This window comes from Procambarus clarkii, chromosome 51 (assembly GCF_040958095.1).
Source record: "Procambarus clarkii isolate CNS0578487 chromosome 51, FALCON_Pclarkii_2.0, whole genome shotgun sequence".
NCBI lineage: Eukaryota > Metazoa > Arthropoda > Malacostraca > Decapoda > Cambaridae > Procambarus > Procambarus clarkii.
In genome coordinates this window covers 13,043,202-13,063,803 of record NC_091200.1, presented here as the reverse complement: position 1 = coordinate 13,063,803, position 20,602 = coordinate 13,043,202, and the positions used below count along the sequence as shown (strand labels likewise).

At 39.4% G+C, this 20,602-nt stretch overlaps 1 protein-coding gene across 2 annotated transcripts in view; it reads right to left on the bottom strand.

Moving 5' to 3' along the window:
• The window catches only part of LOC123774643 (prostaglandin E2 receptor EP2 subtype), a 26,766-nt gene continuing 6,164 nt past the window's right edge, over nucleotides 1–20,602 (bottom strand). The window contains exons 3-9 of one of the 2 annotated variants that reach the window (XM_069304031.1): nucleotides 17,209–17,395; nucleotides 15,748–15,977; nucleotides 15,435–15,535; nucleotides 12,825–12,982; nucleotides 7,388–7,456; nucleotides 6,122–6,174; nucleotides 1–1,521 (exon numbers count right to left, since the gene is read on the bottom strand). In XM_069304031.1, the coding sequence (XP_069160132.1) occupies nucleotides 916–1,521; nucleotides 6,122–6,174; nucleotides 7,388–7,456; nucleotides 12,825–12,982; nucleotides 15,435–15,535; nucleotides 15,748–15,977; nucleotides 17,209–17,395 (1,404 nt within the window). In that variant the 3' untranslated portion in view covers nucleotides 1–915. The remainder of the gene's footprint in view (nucleotides 1,522–6,121; nucleotides 6,175–7,387; nucleotides 7,457–12,824; nucleotides 12,983–15,434; nucleotides 15,536–15,747; nucleotides 15,978–17,208; nucleotides 17,396–20,602) is intronic. The other variant, XM_069304032.1, reaches the window with a different exon arrangement.

Below are 20,602 nucleotides of genomic sequence, written 5' to 3'. Positions count from 1 at the left end.
GTAGAGATGTATTGCCATTTTATTACTCTTCTCATGACAAAGTAGATCAGTCGTTTGCTTCTTGGATCACATTTTTTACATTAAATAAATTTATGATCACATATTTGTGCTAACACAGTAAAACAGTAAGTACGTGTACATTTACAAGGTTAGTCTATTGTACTCTAAAGACATACAAGTTTAAATGAAATGTCAAGAACATGTCTTGGTTTTATAAATATGAAAAGGAATGAAGTATTACCATACTGTACCTTCAGGTTTGTTTCAAGTGGCAGTAAATTCTTCATACTTAAGTTATTTAAGTACTTGTATTCAGATAAGAATATTCATAATTATGTTATACAGTATAAACGATATTTAACACGAATGAACTAATATTTTAATCTCGTTTTCTAGATTTTCATATAAAACTGTAACCATGACAGTATGTAGATCTATGCTTTTGGTCATGAGTTTATAGAACTATATTTGTAGTCATGATAAAAGTTCCTAGCACCACTGACGTGCACACACTCAACGACTTATAACTTAAGCCTTCACAAGTTTGTACGTACTGTATTACATTATTACCTAAACATATTATGGTAAAATGCTTCCTGCACCAACTCATTAAATTTTCACCATACGAGTTCCTGAAGCTCCAGGTAGCTTGTTCACTTATCACATATTAACTTTAAATACATGCAATAAAGAACACAGACACTGCAACACTGATATTAAATGCTCATGTTTCCAAAGTCTCAGTGTTAAAACTTTTGTGCAGGTTTCGTAAATAATTCTGCCAAAGATTATTTCAGTTTTCAATAAATTTGAACAGCATCAGCAGTCTGACAATTTTCTTTTCTTCTAATTTATGAAAGCAAAAGAGTACCTGAATAGTCAGAAGTCTGACAGCTGTATATTTTATTATCTTTACTACACATTTGTTTTCAACCTTATGGACCACAGTTCACCTTGACTTCTCCAGTGAGGCATTTTCCATTTATACCAGGACTTTAAGAGCCAGGTTCTCTCTCTAAAATCATGTTTTTGGAACTTTTTTGGTAAAATATCCAATCTTTCATCTTCTCCATAACAGAAAGACCACCGCTTGACATTTTTAAAAGTGGAAATGGCATCCTTTTCATTTACTTCACTGCAAAACACAGAAAATGGATCTTCTGGCGGTACACAGATCCAGGAGCTTTTGTCATTACCTTCCACATGTACAACAACGTAAGAATGGGTTTCTGACTTCTGTGCATTTGGACAGCTTTCAGTAGCTCCTTTTGCTGGAAAATAAATTCTCTCTATTTTGCCATCAGAGGAAGCAATGTCAAATTTTTGGTTTTCTTTACTGAAGCTAGAGGGATGTTCACACATCAAATGTGTGTCTTCCATCTTCCTGGATGACAGAAGATTTGTGGTTACTTTCTGAGACCTTTGTAGAGGTTGAGGCAGCGAGGAGGAGCTGGAGAGGTACATATTCTTTTTCGATACTGGCAGTGTTGGTGGATACCGTGTTTTTCCCACTGATGTCTCCTGTTAAATTAAATATTGCATGTGAATATTAAAACAAAACTTTAAAGCTAAAACCCTTTAGCTTTATTGCCAGTTGCCTATACTACCTGTTGACTGTTTCTTGATATATTCATAACTTAAATGGGCACCGAAATTTAATCAAATAGTGTATCATTTTTTGTTTTACTTGATGTAAACAATAGACGTTTATTTATTCATTTTCATTATCATTGTCCTCTTTAATGGAGAGGACAATGACAATAGTTTTTATTGGCATCAGCCAATAAAAAAAGAAACAAATACATTGAAAGGTTATATTTATAAAAATTATTAAAAAAAAGAAAACTAGGTTAATTTTCCATTACAGTAAGATTGAAAAAAAAAAAATAATAGTTATCGAGCTATAGCGACTAACAAAATTGTAATAGCCCCTAGGTTTAAATACTGAAGTGATTTTATAGATCCATAACACAATGCCCCTCCACAACAAGATTTTGGTTTAAAAGCTCTTTAAATACATAAATAAAGTAGTCTGTTTAGTACCAGTCAGGTTCCCCAAGTAAATAAAGACTGCATCTGGTCAAAGGTGTCGTTAGTTCTGATAATGTCTCCTGCTGTCTGGTTAGCACTTGGAAAGTCAGCATATTGTAAGACTAGCAACTTCAGAGTTTGTATGCGTTAAGCCATTGAGGACTGGGGATTGGTAGGCAAGTCATTAGCAATTACCATGGTTGTTTAGCTAATATTGAAATACATTTTATTAGGGTGAATAACTTATGGATTTGCCCGAGGCTGCTGTGGATGGGTGGTGGTATAAGACAGTATTAAGGAGAGAGATTTGTGGATCATATTGACGGACTATGGTATGTACAGTATCTAATGAAGTGATTCAGAAAGTGCCCATGTTTCCATGTAAATGCTCAACCTTAATTACCTATTTGTAATAGAGAATTTAAGCAATAGGTTGTTTTCCAATTATTTAATATGTTTAAATTAGCATGTACAGTACTGTAAATGAATGATAGTATGACAAAGTACAAGTAATGGGTCATTGGTTCATGATAATAGTTTTCCATTGTAAGGGACAGGATGCTTGTTGGACTTACTGAGCCCCCCCTCCCCCAATCCCCCCATCCCAGATTAATGTTTACCCTTCAATGATCAATGCTTACCCTTCCCAGGATGCAACTTACAAAAATTGCCTACGAGGTACTGTACCTATTTTACTGCTACTTGAATAGAGGCATTAGGTGAAAGGAAACGTTGCTCAACTGCTTTTGCCCTGCCACAGGAATTGAGCCGGGATCTTTTGGCAGCAACTACTGTGCTGACCACTGGGGTTATAGGTATAAATATCACTTGGTGGTTACCACACTATGGTAACATTATTATTTTTTGACGGCCCATTCTTGAGGTTATCTTGAGATGATTTCGGGGCCTTTTTTTTTTTTTTTTTTTTTTTTTTTTTAGTGTCCCCACGGCCCGGCCCTCAACCAGGCCTCCACCCCCAGGAAGCAGCCCGTGACAGCTGACTAACACCCAGGTACCTATTTTACTGCTAGGTAACAGGGGCATAGGATGAAAGAAACTCTGCCCATTGTTTCTCGCCGGCGCCTGGGATTGAACCCAGGACCACAGGATCACAAGTCCAGCGTGCTGTCCACTTGGCCGACCAGCAAGCGGCCCATGACCAAAGTACGGTAACAACTAATGGACCACTCTTTGTAATGAAGTAAAAGTCTGCTCAACAAATGCTTTATTGAAAAGTAATGTAAAGTAGCATTTAATTCCCTCATTATATTTTCCAATCCCATTATCTTAACTATGTAAACTGCAGAATTATATTTACCCAAGAACCTTGTGTATAATTCAGTTTATTAACATCTCAAAATACATAACTCCATCAGAATAACTGCTCTTGCTACTCCCTTTTCCTAGTACAGTACTGTACTACCAACACATTCTCACCACCAAAACTTGAGGCTCATATGCTACCTGTCAATATGTTAGCTATAAAATGATCCCAGGTTATTAAGCATGTCTACTTTGCAATAAGTTTCAAGGTAATGAAAGTAGTCATATTCTCAATCTATACGAGGGAGCCGGTCGGCCGAGTGGACAGCACGCTGGACTTGCGATCCTGTGGTCCTGGGTTCGATCCCAGGCGCCGGCGAGAAACAATGGGCAGAGTTCTTTCACCCTATGCCCCTGTTACCTAGCAGTAAAATAGGTACCTGGGTGTTAGTCAGCTGTCACGGGCTGCTTCCTGGGGGTGGAGGCCTGGTCGAGGACCGGGCCGCGGGGACACTAAAAAGCCCCGAAATCATCTCAAGATAACCTCAAGAAGATACCTCTGTCATTTTGTTAATGAGAAAAATTGGCAGAAATGCAATGTATATTTAGTGATTTTGCAAAGCCAGGCATATTGTACTGTAATATTCTTTTACCAAATGTATAATATGAGTCATTTGTACACCATAGTCTGCCAGAGAGTAAGGAACTGTATTACTCTATCAAAATTAAGACTATTTAAAAACAAAGTCAATTATGCAAACTGTACTTGCATTTGATTTCCTTTATTCAATTGCCAACAATACCCTAAACAAAAAACTTACTGATCAGCTCCAATTGTGGCTTGTTATGAAATTAGTTTGATATTGGGTTCAAGCCCTATCAATCATGGGAAGGTTACCTGGAGAGGGTTTCAGTTCTACTACTCCCCGAGCCCGGCCTGGGGCCAGACTCAACTTGAGATAAGTCGAGCCTGTTGGTTATTATGGTCATATCTTGAGGGTTATCTTGAGATGATTTCGGGGCTTTAGCGTCCCCGCGGCCCGGTCCTTGACCAGGCCTCCTTTTTGTTACACACCCGCTGGGAAGCAGCACGTAGCAACTGTAACTCCTAGGTACCTATTTACTGCTAGGTAACAGGAGCATCAGGGTGAAAGAAACATTTTGCCCATTTGTCTCCGCCTCCACCGGGGATCGAACCTGGAACCTCAGGACTACGAATCCGAAGCGTTGTCCACCCAGCTGTCAGAAGCCCTTTAAGATGTTAGGTTACATCACAGTTACGGTCACGTTAAGGTTATTAAGGCTAAAAAAAAAAATTACTTATCGACTAGCAAGTAAACTGTCATTGTAAATACACTTAAGTAGGGTACGTCCGTCTCTTCAGACTTTTGACTACTGTAGTAATAAACTTATAGTTGGTGTATGTCACAGAGCTGACTCGGCTAGTCTAGCATGTTATCCCTATGGATCATTTTCTACTTAAATTAATAGCATTAGTCCTCCAAAATTATCAATTTAAGAAGGTTGGGCTCAATCTAAATAAGTTTGTACCGAGTACTAAGTGGGGTAGCATATGCAAGTTAATAAGAAAATTAATAATGTTTACTGGTACCTAACAAATGGCCAGACACTGACAATTAGTATTAAATATTGAAAATTGTAAGAATTTGCAAGTGCGATTTAAAGAGGGCACAATGTACACTGGGTCGTTCTTAAAGGCCAGCTGAATGTTGCACTAGCAGGCTCTAGCATACTGCAGCATAAAGGACATTCACCTTGTTCAGCTGATTAATATTCTGTACAAGTGTCTAAATTATATTAAAAGATCTAAGCTGCTGATTATACCAGAAATAAGAAATAAAATCCTAACAAAAATATGCTGTATTCAAATATTGAAATTATAAACAAATACTGTAATGTATTAATAATTCTAAGGTACTGCTACATTAACTAAGCATACAAAGTGGTATAATAAACAAGGGGTACATGCTTATCTACAGAACTTTCTACAAACTAAAAGAAAGTGAAAAACTGCTGGTTGAGTTACAAGTTACAGTGTACATTGAAGAAGAGGGAAAGCACCACCCCAAGTGGAAGGTTTAAGGTCTACAACTGCATAAGTGCATGGCTCAATTAGGCATATAACAATACCCCAGACATTAATAAATGGGATGTTGATAGCTGGTGCAACAATCATTACAAACTCCGGGCAACAGTAGAGCGAGTAAGAGTTACAGAAATCGGCATTCATATGTAAAAGATAAGATGGAGAATACAGAAGAGTCAAGAGGGGTGCAGGTTAGTAGAAGGGGGGGGGGGAGTTAACAGCAGTGGGTGGGTGGCAAAAACATGCTAGAAAAACAGTAGATGAATAAGGATATAAATGCAAAAAAGAGAACTGTAAAGTACACTAAAGGAGTCTGATATGTGAAGCAAAGCCAAGAGATGAGCAGGAAGCTAAGTGAAGGAAGTTGGTGTGAAGCAGGTGGAGCAGATCAATAAAGAAATCAATCTCAACCAGCAGAGGAAGAACACTTCAGGTTGATATGACAGCAAAACAATACGAGAAGCTAATGGACAGATCAGGTAAACCATGGTCAGTATAAATGACAGGAAAGTTATGGCAAAAAAAAAAAAATGAAGGCAAACGTTAAAGGTACACAATGATCATTTTTTTTTCTCCAGCAAGTGAAGAACGTCTCATGCATTATTAGCTGGCACTTATTATCAAAGTGCAACACACATAAGAGGAGAAAAACAAACGAAAGATATCTACTAAGATATGAAGCTCATGGGCCTCATTAAATAGGCGGCTGGTACTTTATACCTTCATAACAAGGGGTCTATCACGGCAGGCTGGGCCTCTACTCTTGGCTGGGCCTGCAGTAAGTAAAACAAGAGGGGGTCTCAATACAAGCAAGTCTAGCTAGTGTTATTTGGCAAGGAAAAGTACAAGGCAGAGGTTTGCATAAACAGCGTGAAGATATCAGAGTGTAATATTGAAGAGACATACACAATGAAGCCAATTATGGTCCAGTTGGTAGTGTATGTGTTTAGGGAGTCAACTGATGTGGGTTTGATCCCATCATATGGCTTCAATGTTCTATCGTCGGCAGAAAAAATGGTAATAAAAAAATAACTAGAATAATAGGAATAGTCTTGAAGACTGCAAGCTTCGTGACTAGTAAACATCCACTGTCAGGAAAGTCAAGAGAAAGAAGCTCAAGAGAAATAAAGAAGCACTGCAACACACTTTAGGATATAATTGATGCAAAATCCTTATGAAATTAATGAGGACTAATAGCTAGTTTAAGTGTTAAGATATAATTTTAAAATTAAAAAATATGCAAAAATTACTACTAACAAGAAGCATGAACAATTAAAACTAATTTAAAATGTGCATGACATCTTAATAACAGTTTATAATATATTCATTAAATATATACACAAATATTTTGATTATACAGATGTAAAAGTACTGTATACGTTTTGCAAGTCATTTTTACCGACCACAACCTTTGCCATTTTCCACTCATAAATGCATATAGCAAAGATATTTGTAGCAGAATAATAAAATAAAAATGACAATTTATACACAGTATATGTAATAAGCCAATCTGCTACTGGTGCTAGGAGTCAAGCAGAGCAATAGTAATGAGGTCAAAGCTCACTGCACACCACCCACTGACCACCACCACAAGCAGCAAGTGAATGCTGCTGCTTGAGTTTTAATATCTTGTTCTTTTGAATGTGTTGGAGTTAATTTCTCAAGCCCAAAAATTAAATATTTACTATGTAAAAAGAACATACAACCAAAAGACCCTCTGCATCAGTGATTTTAGTCGTTTTTGAAATACTGTATTAGAATAAATTATACACAAATACTGTACTTAGAATAAATCATTATAAAGATTTTTGGCACAAAGTATTTAAATATACAGTTACTTCAATGTATTTCTATGTATTTTAATAAATTTTTGTATAATTTATTCCAAGCATTCGCAAATAATTTATTCAAAGCATTTGCATATAGTATGTACAGTATTTATAAATATAAAACCAAATTTTTTAATACAGTAAGCGAAGAAATTACCTGGAATGTGTTTAGTTGACCATAAGGCCGCTGCGTTCTTGACTCCACGATGATTGGCTGCCTCGTAGCCTGGAAGCATTTGTGACAGCCAATCAACGTGACGTATTAAGTATAAAACCAAGTACAACCTAGCATTAAATAAGTCCGACATTAATGATGTTATACAGTACTGTACCTGACAACCTATTATCTACGCAATTCCAAACAAGATTAGAACTAAATCCTAAATTAATTAGTCGAGTGATGAACAATTAAGTCGTTTGTAGGATAGCTATTATTTGGTACAATACTGTATCCGGTACCTGTATTATCACAAATCGTTATCTTGAGATGATTTCGGGGCTTTTTTTAGTGTCCCCGCGGCCCGGTCCTCGACCAGGCCTCCACCCCCAGGAAGCAGCCCGTGACAGCTGACTAACACCCAGGTACCTATTTTACTGCTAGGTAACAGTAATAAGTAAACTTATTATGATTATGAGGACGATCATCATAAATCATACTTATCATCATTTCTAACACATCCATGTTAGAAATGAAGTCCCCGTGGTGAAGTGGTAAGACACTCGCCTGGTGTTTCACGAGTGCTTTGTCCTGGGTTCGTATCCTGGCCAGGGGAGGATTTACTGGGTATCAATCCTTAACTGTAGTCTCTGTTTACCCAACAGTAAAATGGGTACCCGATTGTTAAACGATTTGGCAGATCGTATTCCCGGGAAAATTAGGACTAAGGACTTGCCCGAAGCGCTATGCGTGCTAGTGGCCATACAAGAATGTAAAAAACTCTTGTATATAAAAAAGAAAGAAAAAAGAAATCACTACATTCTAATCAACATCCTCACTATCACCATTTTCTGAAATTCTTAAAATAAAATACAGGATACAAGACAATCAGGTCTACTCACAGAAGGAAAACATGTAAAGGATCTGGAAATAATGATGTGTAACGACCTGATATTTACTGAACATAGCCAAGCAAATATAGTATCAGACAGACGAATTATGGGAGCTTTTATATCCTGCGAGTCCACAATGCTCAGAGTATTCAAATAATATACAATATACATTTTATATATATATATATATATATATATATATGTCGTACCTAATAGCCAGAACGCACTTCTCAGCCTAACTATTCAAGGCCCGATTTGCCTAATAAGCCAAGTTTTCATGAATTAATGTTTTTTCGTCTACCTAACCTACCTAACCTAACCTAACCTAGCTTTTTTGGGCTACCTAACCTAACCTTACCTATAAATATAGGTTAGGTTAGGTTAGGTAGGGTTGGTTAGGTTCGGGCATATATCTACGTTAATTTTAACTCCAATAAAAAAAAATTGACCTCATACATAGAGAAAAGGGTTGCTTTATCATTTCATAAGAAAAAAATTATAGTAAATATAATAATTCAGGAAAACTTGGCTTATTAGGCAAATCGGGCCTTGAATAGTAGGCTGAGAAGTGAGTTCTGGCTACTAGGTACGACATATATATATATATATATATATATCGTACCTAGTAGCCAGAACGCACTTCTCAGCCTACTATGCAAGGCCCGATTTGCTTAATAAGCCAAGTTTTCATGAATTAATTGTTTTTCGACTACCTAACCTACCTAACCTAACCTAACGTTTTCGGCTACCTAACCTAACCTAACCTATAAAGATAGGTTAGGTTAGGTAGGGTTGCTTAGGTTCGGTCATATATCTACGTTAATTTTAACTAAAAAAAAACAAATTGACCTCATACATAATGAAATGGGTAGCTTTATCATTTCATAAGAAAAAAATTCGAGAAAATATATTAATTAAGGAAAACTTGGCTTATTAGGCAAATCAAGCCTTGCATAGTAGGCTGAGAAGTGCGTTCTGGCTACTAGGTACGATATATATATATATATATATATATATATATATATATATATATATATATATATATATATATATATATGTGTGTGTGTGTATATCACGAAAATAAACAAGTGATTAAAAATGTGACAATGTCAGACCACGGAGGAAAAATGAAACAGGAATTTTCCTTAAGTACTTTCGTATATTAATACATCTTCAGAACTGTGACTCCTTCTGAAGATGACTCCTTCTGAGAGTGACTCCTTCTGAAGATGTATTAATATACGAAAGTACTTAAGGAAAATTCCTGTTTCATTTTTCCTCCGTGGTCTGACATTGTCATATATATATATATATATATATATATATATATATATATATATATATATATATATATATATATATATATATATATATATATATATATATATATATATATATATATATATATATGTCGTACCTAGTAGCCAGAACGCACTTCTCGGCCTACTATTCAAGGCCCGATTTGCCTAATAAGCCAAGTTTTCCTGAATTAATATATTTTCTCCAATTTTTTTCTTATGAAATGATAAAGCTACCCATTTCATTATGTATGAGGTCAATTTTTTTTTATTTGAGTTAAAATTAACGTAGATATATGACCGAACCTAACCAACCCTACCTAACCTAACCTAACCTATCTTTATAGGTTAGGTTAGGTTAGGTAGCGGAAAAAGTTAGGTTAGGTTAGGTAGGTTAGGTTGCCGAAAAACAATTAATTCATGAAAACTTGGCTTATTAGGCAAATCAGGCCTTGCATAGTAAGCTGAAAAGTGCGTTCTGGCTACTAGGTACGACATATATATATATATATATATATATATATATATATATATATATATATATATATATATATATATATATATATATATATATATATATATATATATATATATATATATATATATATATATGTCGTACCTATTAGCCAGAACTCACTTCTCAGCATACTATGCAAGGCCCGATTTGCCTAATAAGCCAAGTTTTCCTGAACTAATATATTTTCTCTAATTTTTTTCTTATGAAATGATAAACCTACCCATTTCATTATGTATGAGGTCAATTTTTTTTTACTGGAGTTAAAATTAATGTAGATATATGACCGAACCTAACCAACCCTACCTTACCTAACCTAACCTATCTTTATAGGTTAGGTTAAGTTAGGTAGCCGAAAAAGTTAGGTTAGGTAGTCGAAAAACAATTAATTCATGAAAACTTGACTTATTAGGCAAATCGGGCCTTGCATAGTAGGCTGAGAAGCGAGTTCTGGCTACTAGGTACGACATATATATATATATATATATATATATATATATATATATATATATATATATATATATATATATATATATATATATATATATATATATATATATTACAGTATATATTATATATATAATATATACTGTAATACTGTAATATATATATATATATATATATATATATATATATATATATATATATATATATATATATATATATATATATATATATATATATATATATTACAGTATATATATATTGCTTTGAAATTTTGACAACGTTCCATTCGAATATGCGTGTGTTTTTATATACCTACTATATAGATGCCACACCTGTGACAGGTAAAAACACATTATTAAAAAAAAAAAAAAAAAAAAGGCGCCATCTGTTCCACGTAAAAGCATCACACGGTACACATGTTACGATTCCATTTCAATGTTTCTGATTGTACTGATAAATTGATTTTTCATAGATTTTGATTTATTTTCATTTTGATTTAATTATTTTGTTTGACACTGCATTAGAATTGAGCTGTGTTGTTTGCCATACCTCTCATTTCGTGAGTATTGTTAATTTTTTTATTGTTTCTTTGTTTTTCATGTTTTTTTTAACTGTTTTTATTTTTCAGTGATGAGAACATCAGATCATTCGATGTTCCCATTTTTCTGATGGGAACATCAGATCATTTAGGAATGCGTCGAATGAGGGAGTGGGGAATGGTGGCGAGGACGAGGGGATGGGAGTGGTGGATGGTAGGGAGGACGAGGGGACGAGTATGTGACTAGCATGTATCGATGAAATGATTTAAGTATACATTATCTTGCTGTTCTTTCCAGCTTGTTTATGTAGGGTCCTTGTTTATTCCAAGTTAATCCCAGTTTGATAATTAAAAACATTCACATAAAATGTAAATTGCTGCAAGTCACAAATAGGCTATTAGTTACTTTCAGCACTTTGACATCTTTTCACAAATTTGTTTAATACCTTATTACTTAGATGGTGTTTAATAGTATTAAATATAGTAGTCAACATGCATCTGGCAGCAAACTACCTTATGTACATGAGGGCATGCTGATGCTGGAAGAGGAGTGTGAAGGCCACACGTCGCTAAGTTTCTGTATTGACACCTGTACCCACGAACATAGAATTTCTGTATGCCTGCACCCATAAACACACTACTACTCAACATAAGAATAGAGGAAACTCCTTATAACGTGGCAGTTCATATGTATTTTCACCCAAACTCATTCATATACTATGTTTAACCTAAGTATAAATAATATACAGTACCAGTAATCCATATTATAATCCCAAGTCCAGTAATCCCAAGTTTGTTTCCCAGTAATTTGTACCACAGTTGAACAATCCTATTTCTAAACCAGTTTAGTATTCACCCTGATGATTTCCAAGTCTACAGTTACCTTAATTAGGACTACATGTATTTATTTTCCTTAAAGAAGCCTTTGTTCATTAATGATGACAATCTTTTTAATCTGCACTACATCTCCCATAATGTTAATTGATATTGGCGTACCCTTAGGTAGAATTTAGCCCATTTCTCTTTCAAACATATACAGTGACCTATCAAACATTATCTAACACCTTAAAAGAATATTACTTACTAATGTTGGCAGTTTAAATGCATTTATTTTTTCTAGCAGTGTGATGAAATTTATGTAATTTTATTTGGTATTCTGTTAAAAGTTAAAAAAATGTCAATTCATTCATGTTTCTGTGATTGCAATAATATATTGTATATTTTTTTTGTGAACACACTTGTGCTTAATTCCTGCTTTACTTCTAATATGTCTTATTTGTGTATAGGGTATTGTTATATTTATACTTTTATCCCATTTTTATTATTTTCAATCTTGAAAATAATAATAATTTAATTTTGTTCATAGAAATGTCTATCCCAGAGAGCCATTAATATCCAACCTTTCTAGGAAGAAATCCACACATGATTGGGATTCATCCTTAGGTTTCAACTAATTCACTGACTGTCATACTTTCATATTAGCACCTTATGATTAGTGAAATCTTGCTGAGCATAACTGGCTGCTTGTTATAATAATTTAGAATATTAGCAGAATCATTTGAATAGCAGCATGCTACCAGTCATGCGTGTTTTACACTATCCACTAGTCTTGTGTGTCTACATTACATGTTTCCGCCAGTCCTCAGTGTGTACACGTGTCCAGTACTGTATGCATACACTACTGTACAGGTGTGGATCAGTCGTGTAGAGCGCTACAGAAGAGCAGTATAGGTGTGTAGAGACTGACCGTTGTTGTGGGAGGTGTGGGAGGACGACCTGATGGAGCCCGGGATGAGACACCGACGGGGAGACTCCTGAAGACGGTGTGGGCACAGGAACGACATCAGCTTTCTCAGGTGACGGTTGCTGTACCTCTGCTGACGTCGGAAGAGCACGTACATGTACCTGTGAGAGTTACAGTTTCAAGATTGAGACGGACACATACAAACATGTAAGATAACAAAATTAATATTCTTATGGAAGGTGCTAGGCTTTCTTCTGGCCAGGTGATGAGGGGCTTAGGTATTTAACAGGATATTATCCCCTGGAACAGCTTCCTCGGATGCCAGGCGAGTACAACGGGCTCACCATAGCCCATGCTACTTGGAACTTTTGTTTCGAGTAGCTGAATCTAAAACAATCACCACCATCCCAGAATTCCGTTACCAACCAAAAAGGTTTACAACCATGTCCAAGTGCTGCTGAGGGAAGGGGAGGGGGGAGGGGCACATGGGAGAACAAAAAAAAGTAGCCAGTGGTTTGGCTCTGCTCAAGGTTTGAACCCTGGTCTTCTTTCTCTCTTGTGAAGTTGGTGTGCTGATTACACAACAGGGTCTCTGTGTCATTCTTATCTTTAACACTTCTAGATATAAATCCAAGTATCCTCCTGCCCGGAGGATACTAGTCCTCCTGCCCGGAGGATACTAGTCCTCCTGCCCGGAGGATACTAGTCCTCCTGCCCGGAGGATACTAGTCCTCCTGCCCGGAGGATACTAGTCCTCCTGCCCGGAGGATACTAGTCCTCCTGCCCGGAGGATACTAGTCCTCCTGCCCGGAGGATACTAGTCCTCCTGCCCGGAGGATACTAGTCCTCCTGCCCGGAGGATACTAGTCCTCCTGCCCGGAGGATACTAGTCCTCCTGCCCGGAGGATACTAGTCCTCCTGCCCGGAGGATACTAGTCCTCCTGCCCGGAGGATACTAGTCCTCCTGCCCGGAGGATACTTGGTTTTATTGCATACATTAAAACATTACTGTATTAATGATTAAATCAGGTTCCTAAATGACTATCAGGTTTCTAGTATGAATGGAAACTAGCTAGTACAAGTGTACTACGTCCTAAGACATCACCGCCATTGGCTATCAGGACTATCAATCATAACTAATATTAATATTGCGACCATGATATCCAACAAACTCGTGTGTGTTTTTGGTTCAGGTTAAAAAAAAAAAAGTAATTTTTCCCCGCCTTGTATCATCAACGTGTGGGGGGGGGATGTAAAGGAGCCACTACACTTTAAAGGTCATCTTCTAATATATGGAGAGAAGATAGAGCCCTTCCAAGAAGGAGTCAATTCGAGGCTGCTGTCATTACTTCCAGCATGAATGGCCAGACCCTCTAATACATCATGTCAAAAGGTGCCAGAAGTGTCCGAGCCGGATGTCGTCGTCGGCCGAGACATCGCTGGATGCTGGCAACCATCAGTGAGGTGGTCGCTCAAAATCTCTCTAAACCAGTACTCCGTGACTTTCAGTAATAAATCTTATATTATTCCAATGCTGTAACATCTGATCATTTCTTTGTACATATATTAACTCTGGCTATTTACAGGATAATTTGATCTTATTCAAGGGGTAATTTGGAGGTTATTTAAGGATTCATTCGTCGTTAGGTTTAGGGACACGTGCACGCGCGTTCAATGAGAGTTGGGTACAGACAAGTGAGCTAGTGTCGCAGTCTGACCACTTCAATTTGAATTTGGGGATGTTTGATGGATAATTTTAAGTTCTTTTCTGTGTAATTTCAAGTTGATTGGTAACTAGAACTGATAGGCAATTTACCTTTGATGGGAACTTCCAGGCTGTTTGATGGATAATCTGGGTCTCTAATCAGCCTAATGGGGTACTTCAATTATTATATATGCATGATATCTCAGATAGTACGGGACTATTGTGTCCAGCTCCCTCACTCTGCTCCCACTGGGTTACCCAGCAGTAATTGGGGATCTGGATGAAAAACTATTGTGGATCGTATCCTTAAGAATACATGGCGTTGACTGGCTTAACCGGGGGCCAATATTGTGGGCTGTATTGTCCGAAGCCTAAATCCTATTCTAAGAAACTGGGTTTTATGAATGGTATTTTGAGATTCTGATTTATAGTTTAGAGACTTTTTATTAATAGATTTGAGGATATTTTATTTATAATTTAGGGATATTTTATCAATAATTTTGGAATATATAATTATACTCTTTTTAATTTTAGGCAATCTAATTTATAACCATTTTGATGGATGGTTAACCATTCTGATGAGACCTTCTGATGGATAATTCGATCATGAATATTATATAATTGCAAAGAAGTACAAGGGTGGGAGTTTGGTAATGTGAGGACTGAGGTCCCGAGGCTGGCTGCCTGGTGGATTATCTTGATTGTGTCAGATAGTTTAATTTGGGCTCAGCTGATGCACATCTTGACTTCTAGTGGGTAATATAGTTAGTAATTTGAAGCTCTGTTGGGTAATTCGGGATATCCGGATCGGGCAGTTTGGGTCCGTCTGATGGATAATTTGAGATGGGGGGAGGGAGGAAGAGAGAGACAAGGGGAAAGGGAAGGGTTGGAGATCGTAGCATACTCACGGGTCGAGTGTGAAGTTGAGGGCGATGAAGAGGTCAGCGACTCTGTAGACCTGCTTGTAGAGTGGGTTGGTCCCAACCATCTGCGCCACGATGATGGTCATCTGTTGGATGACGGGAGACATCAGCACTACCTCACTCACCTGTACTCTCACTACCACACTCACCTGTACTCTCACTACCACACTCACCTGTACTCTCACTACCACACCCCTCACACCCACTTACACCCTTGCCACCACCTCCATATCCACGTACACCACTACCGAACCCACCTATACCACCACTACACCCACACTACCTGCTGGACACTTACCAGCTGAGGCACCCAGCAGACGACGAAGAAAATAGAGAGGACGGCCATGAGGCGAGCAAAGGAGAGCTCCTCGGTGGTGGCGTGGTTCATGGAGGGGTCGCCGCTGGTGGAGGAGGAGCTGCGGCAGGAGGCGCGGGAGTGGCGGCGCGGCATCAAGCGCTCCCGCATCCTGCACAGCACCCGGATCACGGCCAGGTTACAGCACACAATCACCGTGCACATCAACATGCCTGCGCGGGGTGAGGGAAGGGCGTCAGCACACTCCCACCGTACACTCTTAATTCTACCCGATGTCGGGAACAAGAAGCTGTAATCTAGGATTACAGAGGGCCTTCCTAGGCTACCTATTTATCTCTCCCAGGATGTAACCCACAACAATTGCCTAAATCCTGGATATCTCTTTAACTGCTAGGTAAACAGAGACATCAGGTAGAAGGAAACTGCCTAAATGCTTTTGTTCTGTCCAGGAATTGAACCCTGGTCCCTCGATTGTGAGCCGAGGATGCACACCACTGTGCTACAAGACCCTAGATAATTATAAATAACTGGGCCAGGGTAATGGCAGAGTACCTTATTGCCTGGAAAACAATCTCGAGGTTATCGTGAGATGATTTCGGGGCTTAGCGTCCCCGCGGCCCGGTCTTTGACCAGGCCTCCTTTTTGTTACACCCCCCCCCCAGGAAGCAGTCCGTAGCGGCTGTCTAACTCCCAGGTACCTATTTACTGCTAGGTAACGGGCATCAGGGTGAAAGAAACATTTCGCCCATTTGTCTCTGCCTTCACCGGGGATCGAACCCGGAACCTCAGGACTACGAATCCGAAGCGCTGTCCACCCAGCTGTCAGGTACCCGACAGGGTGCCTGACAGCTGGGTGTTAGGCATGCTGCCTGTTAGGCAACAGGCTAACAGTCTGCCTGTTAGGCAAACTACCTAACAGAAAGGAAACAGTAATAATATGATTGAACAAATCTGACCGGAGGAGTGCCATTAGTGGAGTCTTATGGACGGACTTATGGTATTCCTTGTATACATGAATGACATTGACGATGAACTAGACTTGTGCGCCACTGTTGATGACACAAAGTTAGGCGATATATAAAAGTGGAAATTACAGTACATGTAATAACATTACAGATAAAGTATTTTCAAGTCCTGAGCATAGTCCAGGACTACGGTCTACTCACTGTATATGAACCCTCTATATATAATTTTTCATTGTGAAATTTATGACTCCTAGATACTTTTCGCCAATATATTTACTAATTTTGATATCTAGTACCCTCCTCTTCCTACACATATATCCCTACACTTATTCAATGAAATTGTTGTGTCTGGCTTTCAGCATAAGACCGGCTCTGCTAAGACCAGCTTTGCAAATGTTGCAACAAAAACTTCGAGTTTCTCTAATAGTATAGCTTATAATAAATCCTTTTAGCAATAACTAAATCACGTTATATTTACCATAGGCAAAGACGAGGTAGGCGTAGGCTCGGTCGAGGGGCGTGGTGGCGAGGCGGTAGCGGACGCAGGGGGTAGGGAAGCTCTCGTCATACCACAGCCCGAACCCAGCGAAGGGCGCGCACACCACCACCAGGTTGAACGTCCACAGCCCCAAGATGGCTCTCCGGATCACCGCGTGAGTCACATGCTGAGATTTAATAATTCACTTGTGAGTTATCGCACGGAGATGAGAGACTGGGGACATGGGAGGGTCCAGGACAAGAAGGCTCGCATGGCAGCTGACTACCCACACCAGCCACAGGGACACAGAAAAGTGTTGAAGAAGACTGCCAGGGAGAAATTCAACCTAGGAGCTAAAACACAGCTCTCAGAACCACACCTTAACTAAAACACACACACACACATTATGGCATTGTGGAATAGTGGAGCAGACCTCGTGGTGGACGTGACCTCACCAGCATCAATCTGTGACTGACCGAGACCTCACACCTGACGCACCACGTGGAGTATTTGCTCGCCGTTTGTGTAGCAGATCGTGCAAAGTATTTGGACCGCCTGTTGGCTAGGTTGTTTACTGCAATGGCAAAATCAGGAAGGGCTTCAAGATCAATCACCAGCAGGGAAGAGGAGGACTGATTTGTAGACAAGTTAATAGGGAAATTTGTAGAGAGAAGAAGCGTTTGGATGGAGGATCTAATCCAAGGGATTAAAAGCGAGATATTTCAGCAAATAAAGGACGCGATTGAGAGAAACAGCTTATGCGCTATATTCAGGAAGAGATTAGAAAGAGCAGAGAAGAATGGGAGAGGGAATGTGCTCGGCTCACAAATTAATTAGGAAGGATTAAGAGCATAACAAGGGACAGGGGATTAGTGGGGGATGGATTAGTGAGTGCGGGAGGGATGGGAGGTGTCCAGGGAAGGGGCTACCAGCATGAGTGTGACTCACTGAGGAGGAGGTCCTATTATACTACAGGGATTATTCGAATCTAGGGCAACAACAAGACAAGAAACGATAGAGATGGAACAATATGAATTGTATGAGATATTGAGATGTATTAGGGCCGAAATGGTAGGAAACATGGTGGAACTCAGCCGCCGGGTTGGACATTACAAATGTACCAAGAATAGACCTGTTCTAGTATAATTCTCTGATGAAGAGGCAGTGGAGTACATAATGAAGAACAAGCATTTACTCGGAGGCAGTGAAACCCATTACAATGTGTTTATTGAGAGGTATATGACAAAAGATGAACAAATAGCCCGCAAGGCGAGATGGTCTGTACGACACCGTAACCCTAGCCTCTCACGTAGCCTCACCTCCCAAGTCACACCCTCCTCAACTCTGCCCTCCTATACCTTCCCCCTGCTTCAACCCCCAACAACTCCCCTGCCCTTTCCACAATTGCACTCGGCTCAACCTGCTACATCATACCCTTCAATGACCATATTGGGCCAAGCCATAACCTCCTCAAACCCACCTTCCCACCCCTCCTCCCCTACTACCCCTGTCCAACTCCTGTCCTTTCTACCCCATTGCCTTCAATTCCACCTGCTCCATCCCAGCTCACCCCTCTTCCCCTCACCCCCAAACCCCACCCAATCCTCACCCCTATCTGCACCCCATCTCCCATATAACCCCCTCACCTTGTGACACCCTAACACCTTCCCCCATCTCCCTCTTCCCCTCTTCTACCCCAAAACCCCCACCTACCCCTGATTCCCACCCCGACTAATACACCCTCTCTTCCACTCCCAGCACCCATGCTCCATTCTCCCCTCTGCCCCCAACCTCTCAAGCTCTATCTGACTCTCAGCCTCACTCTACTTTTCAACCCCCCTATGCCATTCAGACCCTCCCTAATTTTCAGACCCACTAAGCCCTTCCTACCCCCTAGATGCCCAGACCGCTTTCACCTCACAAGCACCCCCCCCCCAGCCCCCATTCGCCCCCCAGAGCCCGGGAGAAAGGGTGAACTATGGCACCAGAGTTTCCAAGAAGAGTCTCAAGGTTTGATACACCAATGCTGATGGGGTATCCAATAAAGCAGAAGAGATAAAAGAAAGTTAGTGAGGCAGACCCATAGTTGCAATAGTGGAAACTAAAATAAATGGCATGATCCCAGATGCAATCTTTCCAGAGAAGTAAAAGGTGATAACAAAAGAAAGAACACAGGCAGGGAGGGGGAGTGGCACTCCTAATAAAGCTGAAATGGAAGTTTGATGACCTGGAAAATCCGGGTAAAAATGAAAGTACAAGATCCATACATGGAACTCTGACAGTGGATGGGAAGAAGATTGTGATCTTGATACTCTACAATCCCCCACCAAACAATAGAAGGCCCAGGCAGGAATATGATGACAGCAATAAGGCATGTATAGATGAACTGCAGAAGGCAGCAACAATAGCGCATAGAATGAAAGCGAAACTGCTGGTCCTGGGGACCTAAATCACGGAGAGATAAATTGGGAAACAAAGAATCCCCATGGCGGGGAGGAAACGTGGGGAGCGAAGTTAGTAGACGTTATTGACAGGAATTTTCTAACACAGCATGCAAAGGAAGGCAAGGGAAAGAGGAGGGGATGCGCCCAGCCTATTAGATCTCATTTTCACCCAGAATGTAGAAGACATCGATAATTTGGAACATAAAATACCACTAGGAGCCAGTGACCATTGTGTCCTAGTCTTTGACTACATGATAGAACTCAAAATTGTGACCAAAGGACAAGAGGTCCGGGAAAGGAGAGTTATTACAGAAAAGGGGACTACAGAAGGATAAGGGAGAAGTGCAGTGGGAGGAAAAAATTAGAGGAAAAACAATGCATGATGAACCTAGTCATATAGAAATGCAAGGAGGCTAAAGAGAAATTTATTCCAACAGTAAAGGAAAAAGCAGGAGGGAATATAATAACCCATGGCTTAATAGACAGTGTCAAAGCAAAAATGAGAAGCAGGACGGAGTGGAGGAAGTACAGAAGACAAAGGACAGAAGACAAAGGACAGAAGACAAAGGACAGAGGACAACAGGATTAGATGTAACAGAGCTAGGAACGATTACATTAACATAAGACGAGTATCGGAAAGAAATTATGAGTGATATTGCAATCAAAGTGAAAAAGCAACCTAAATTACTACATAGCCATATAAGAAGGAAGATGTCGGTAAATGACCAAGTGACAAGACTGAGGAAAACAGAAGGGGCATATACAGAAAGTGACAAGGAAATCTGCGAGGTACTGAATGCAAGTTTCCATGGAGTGTTCACAACCGAGCCTGAGCAGTTCCCATTGTTAGAAGAGATTACCCTAGACGGAAGACTATCAGATATAGAGGTGACAGCAGAGGAGGTAATGAAACAGTTGACAACACTGGATGCAACTAAAGCAGTTGGACC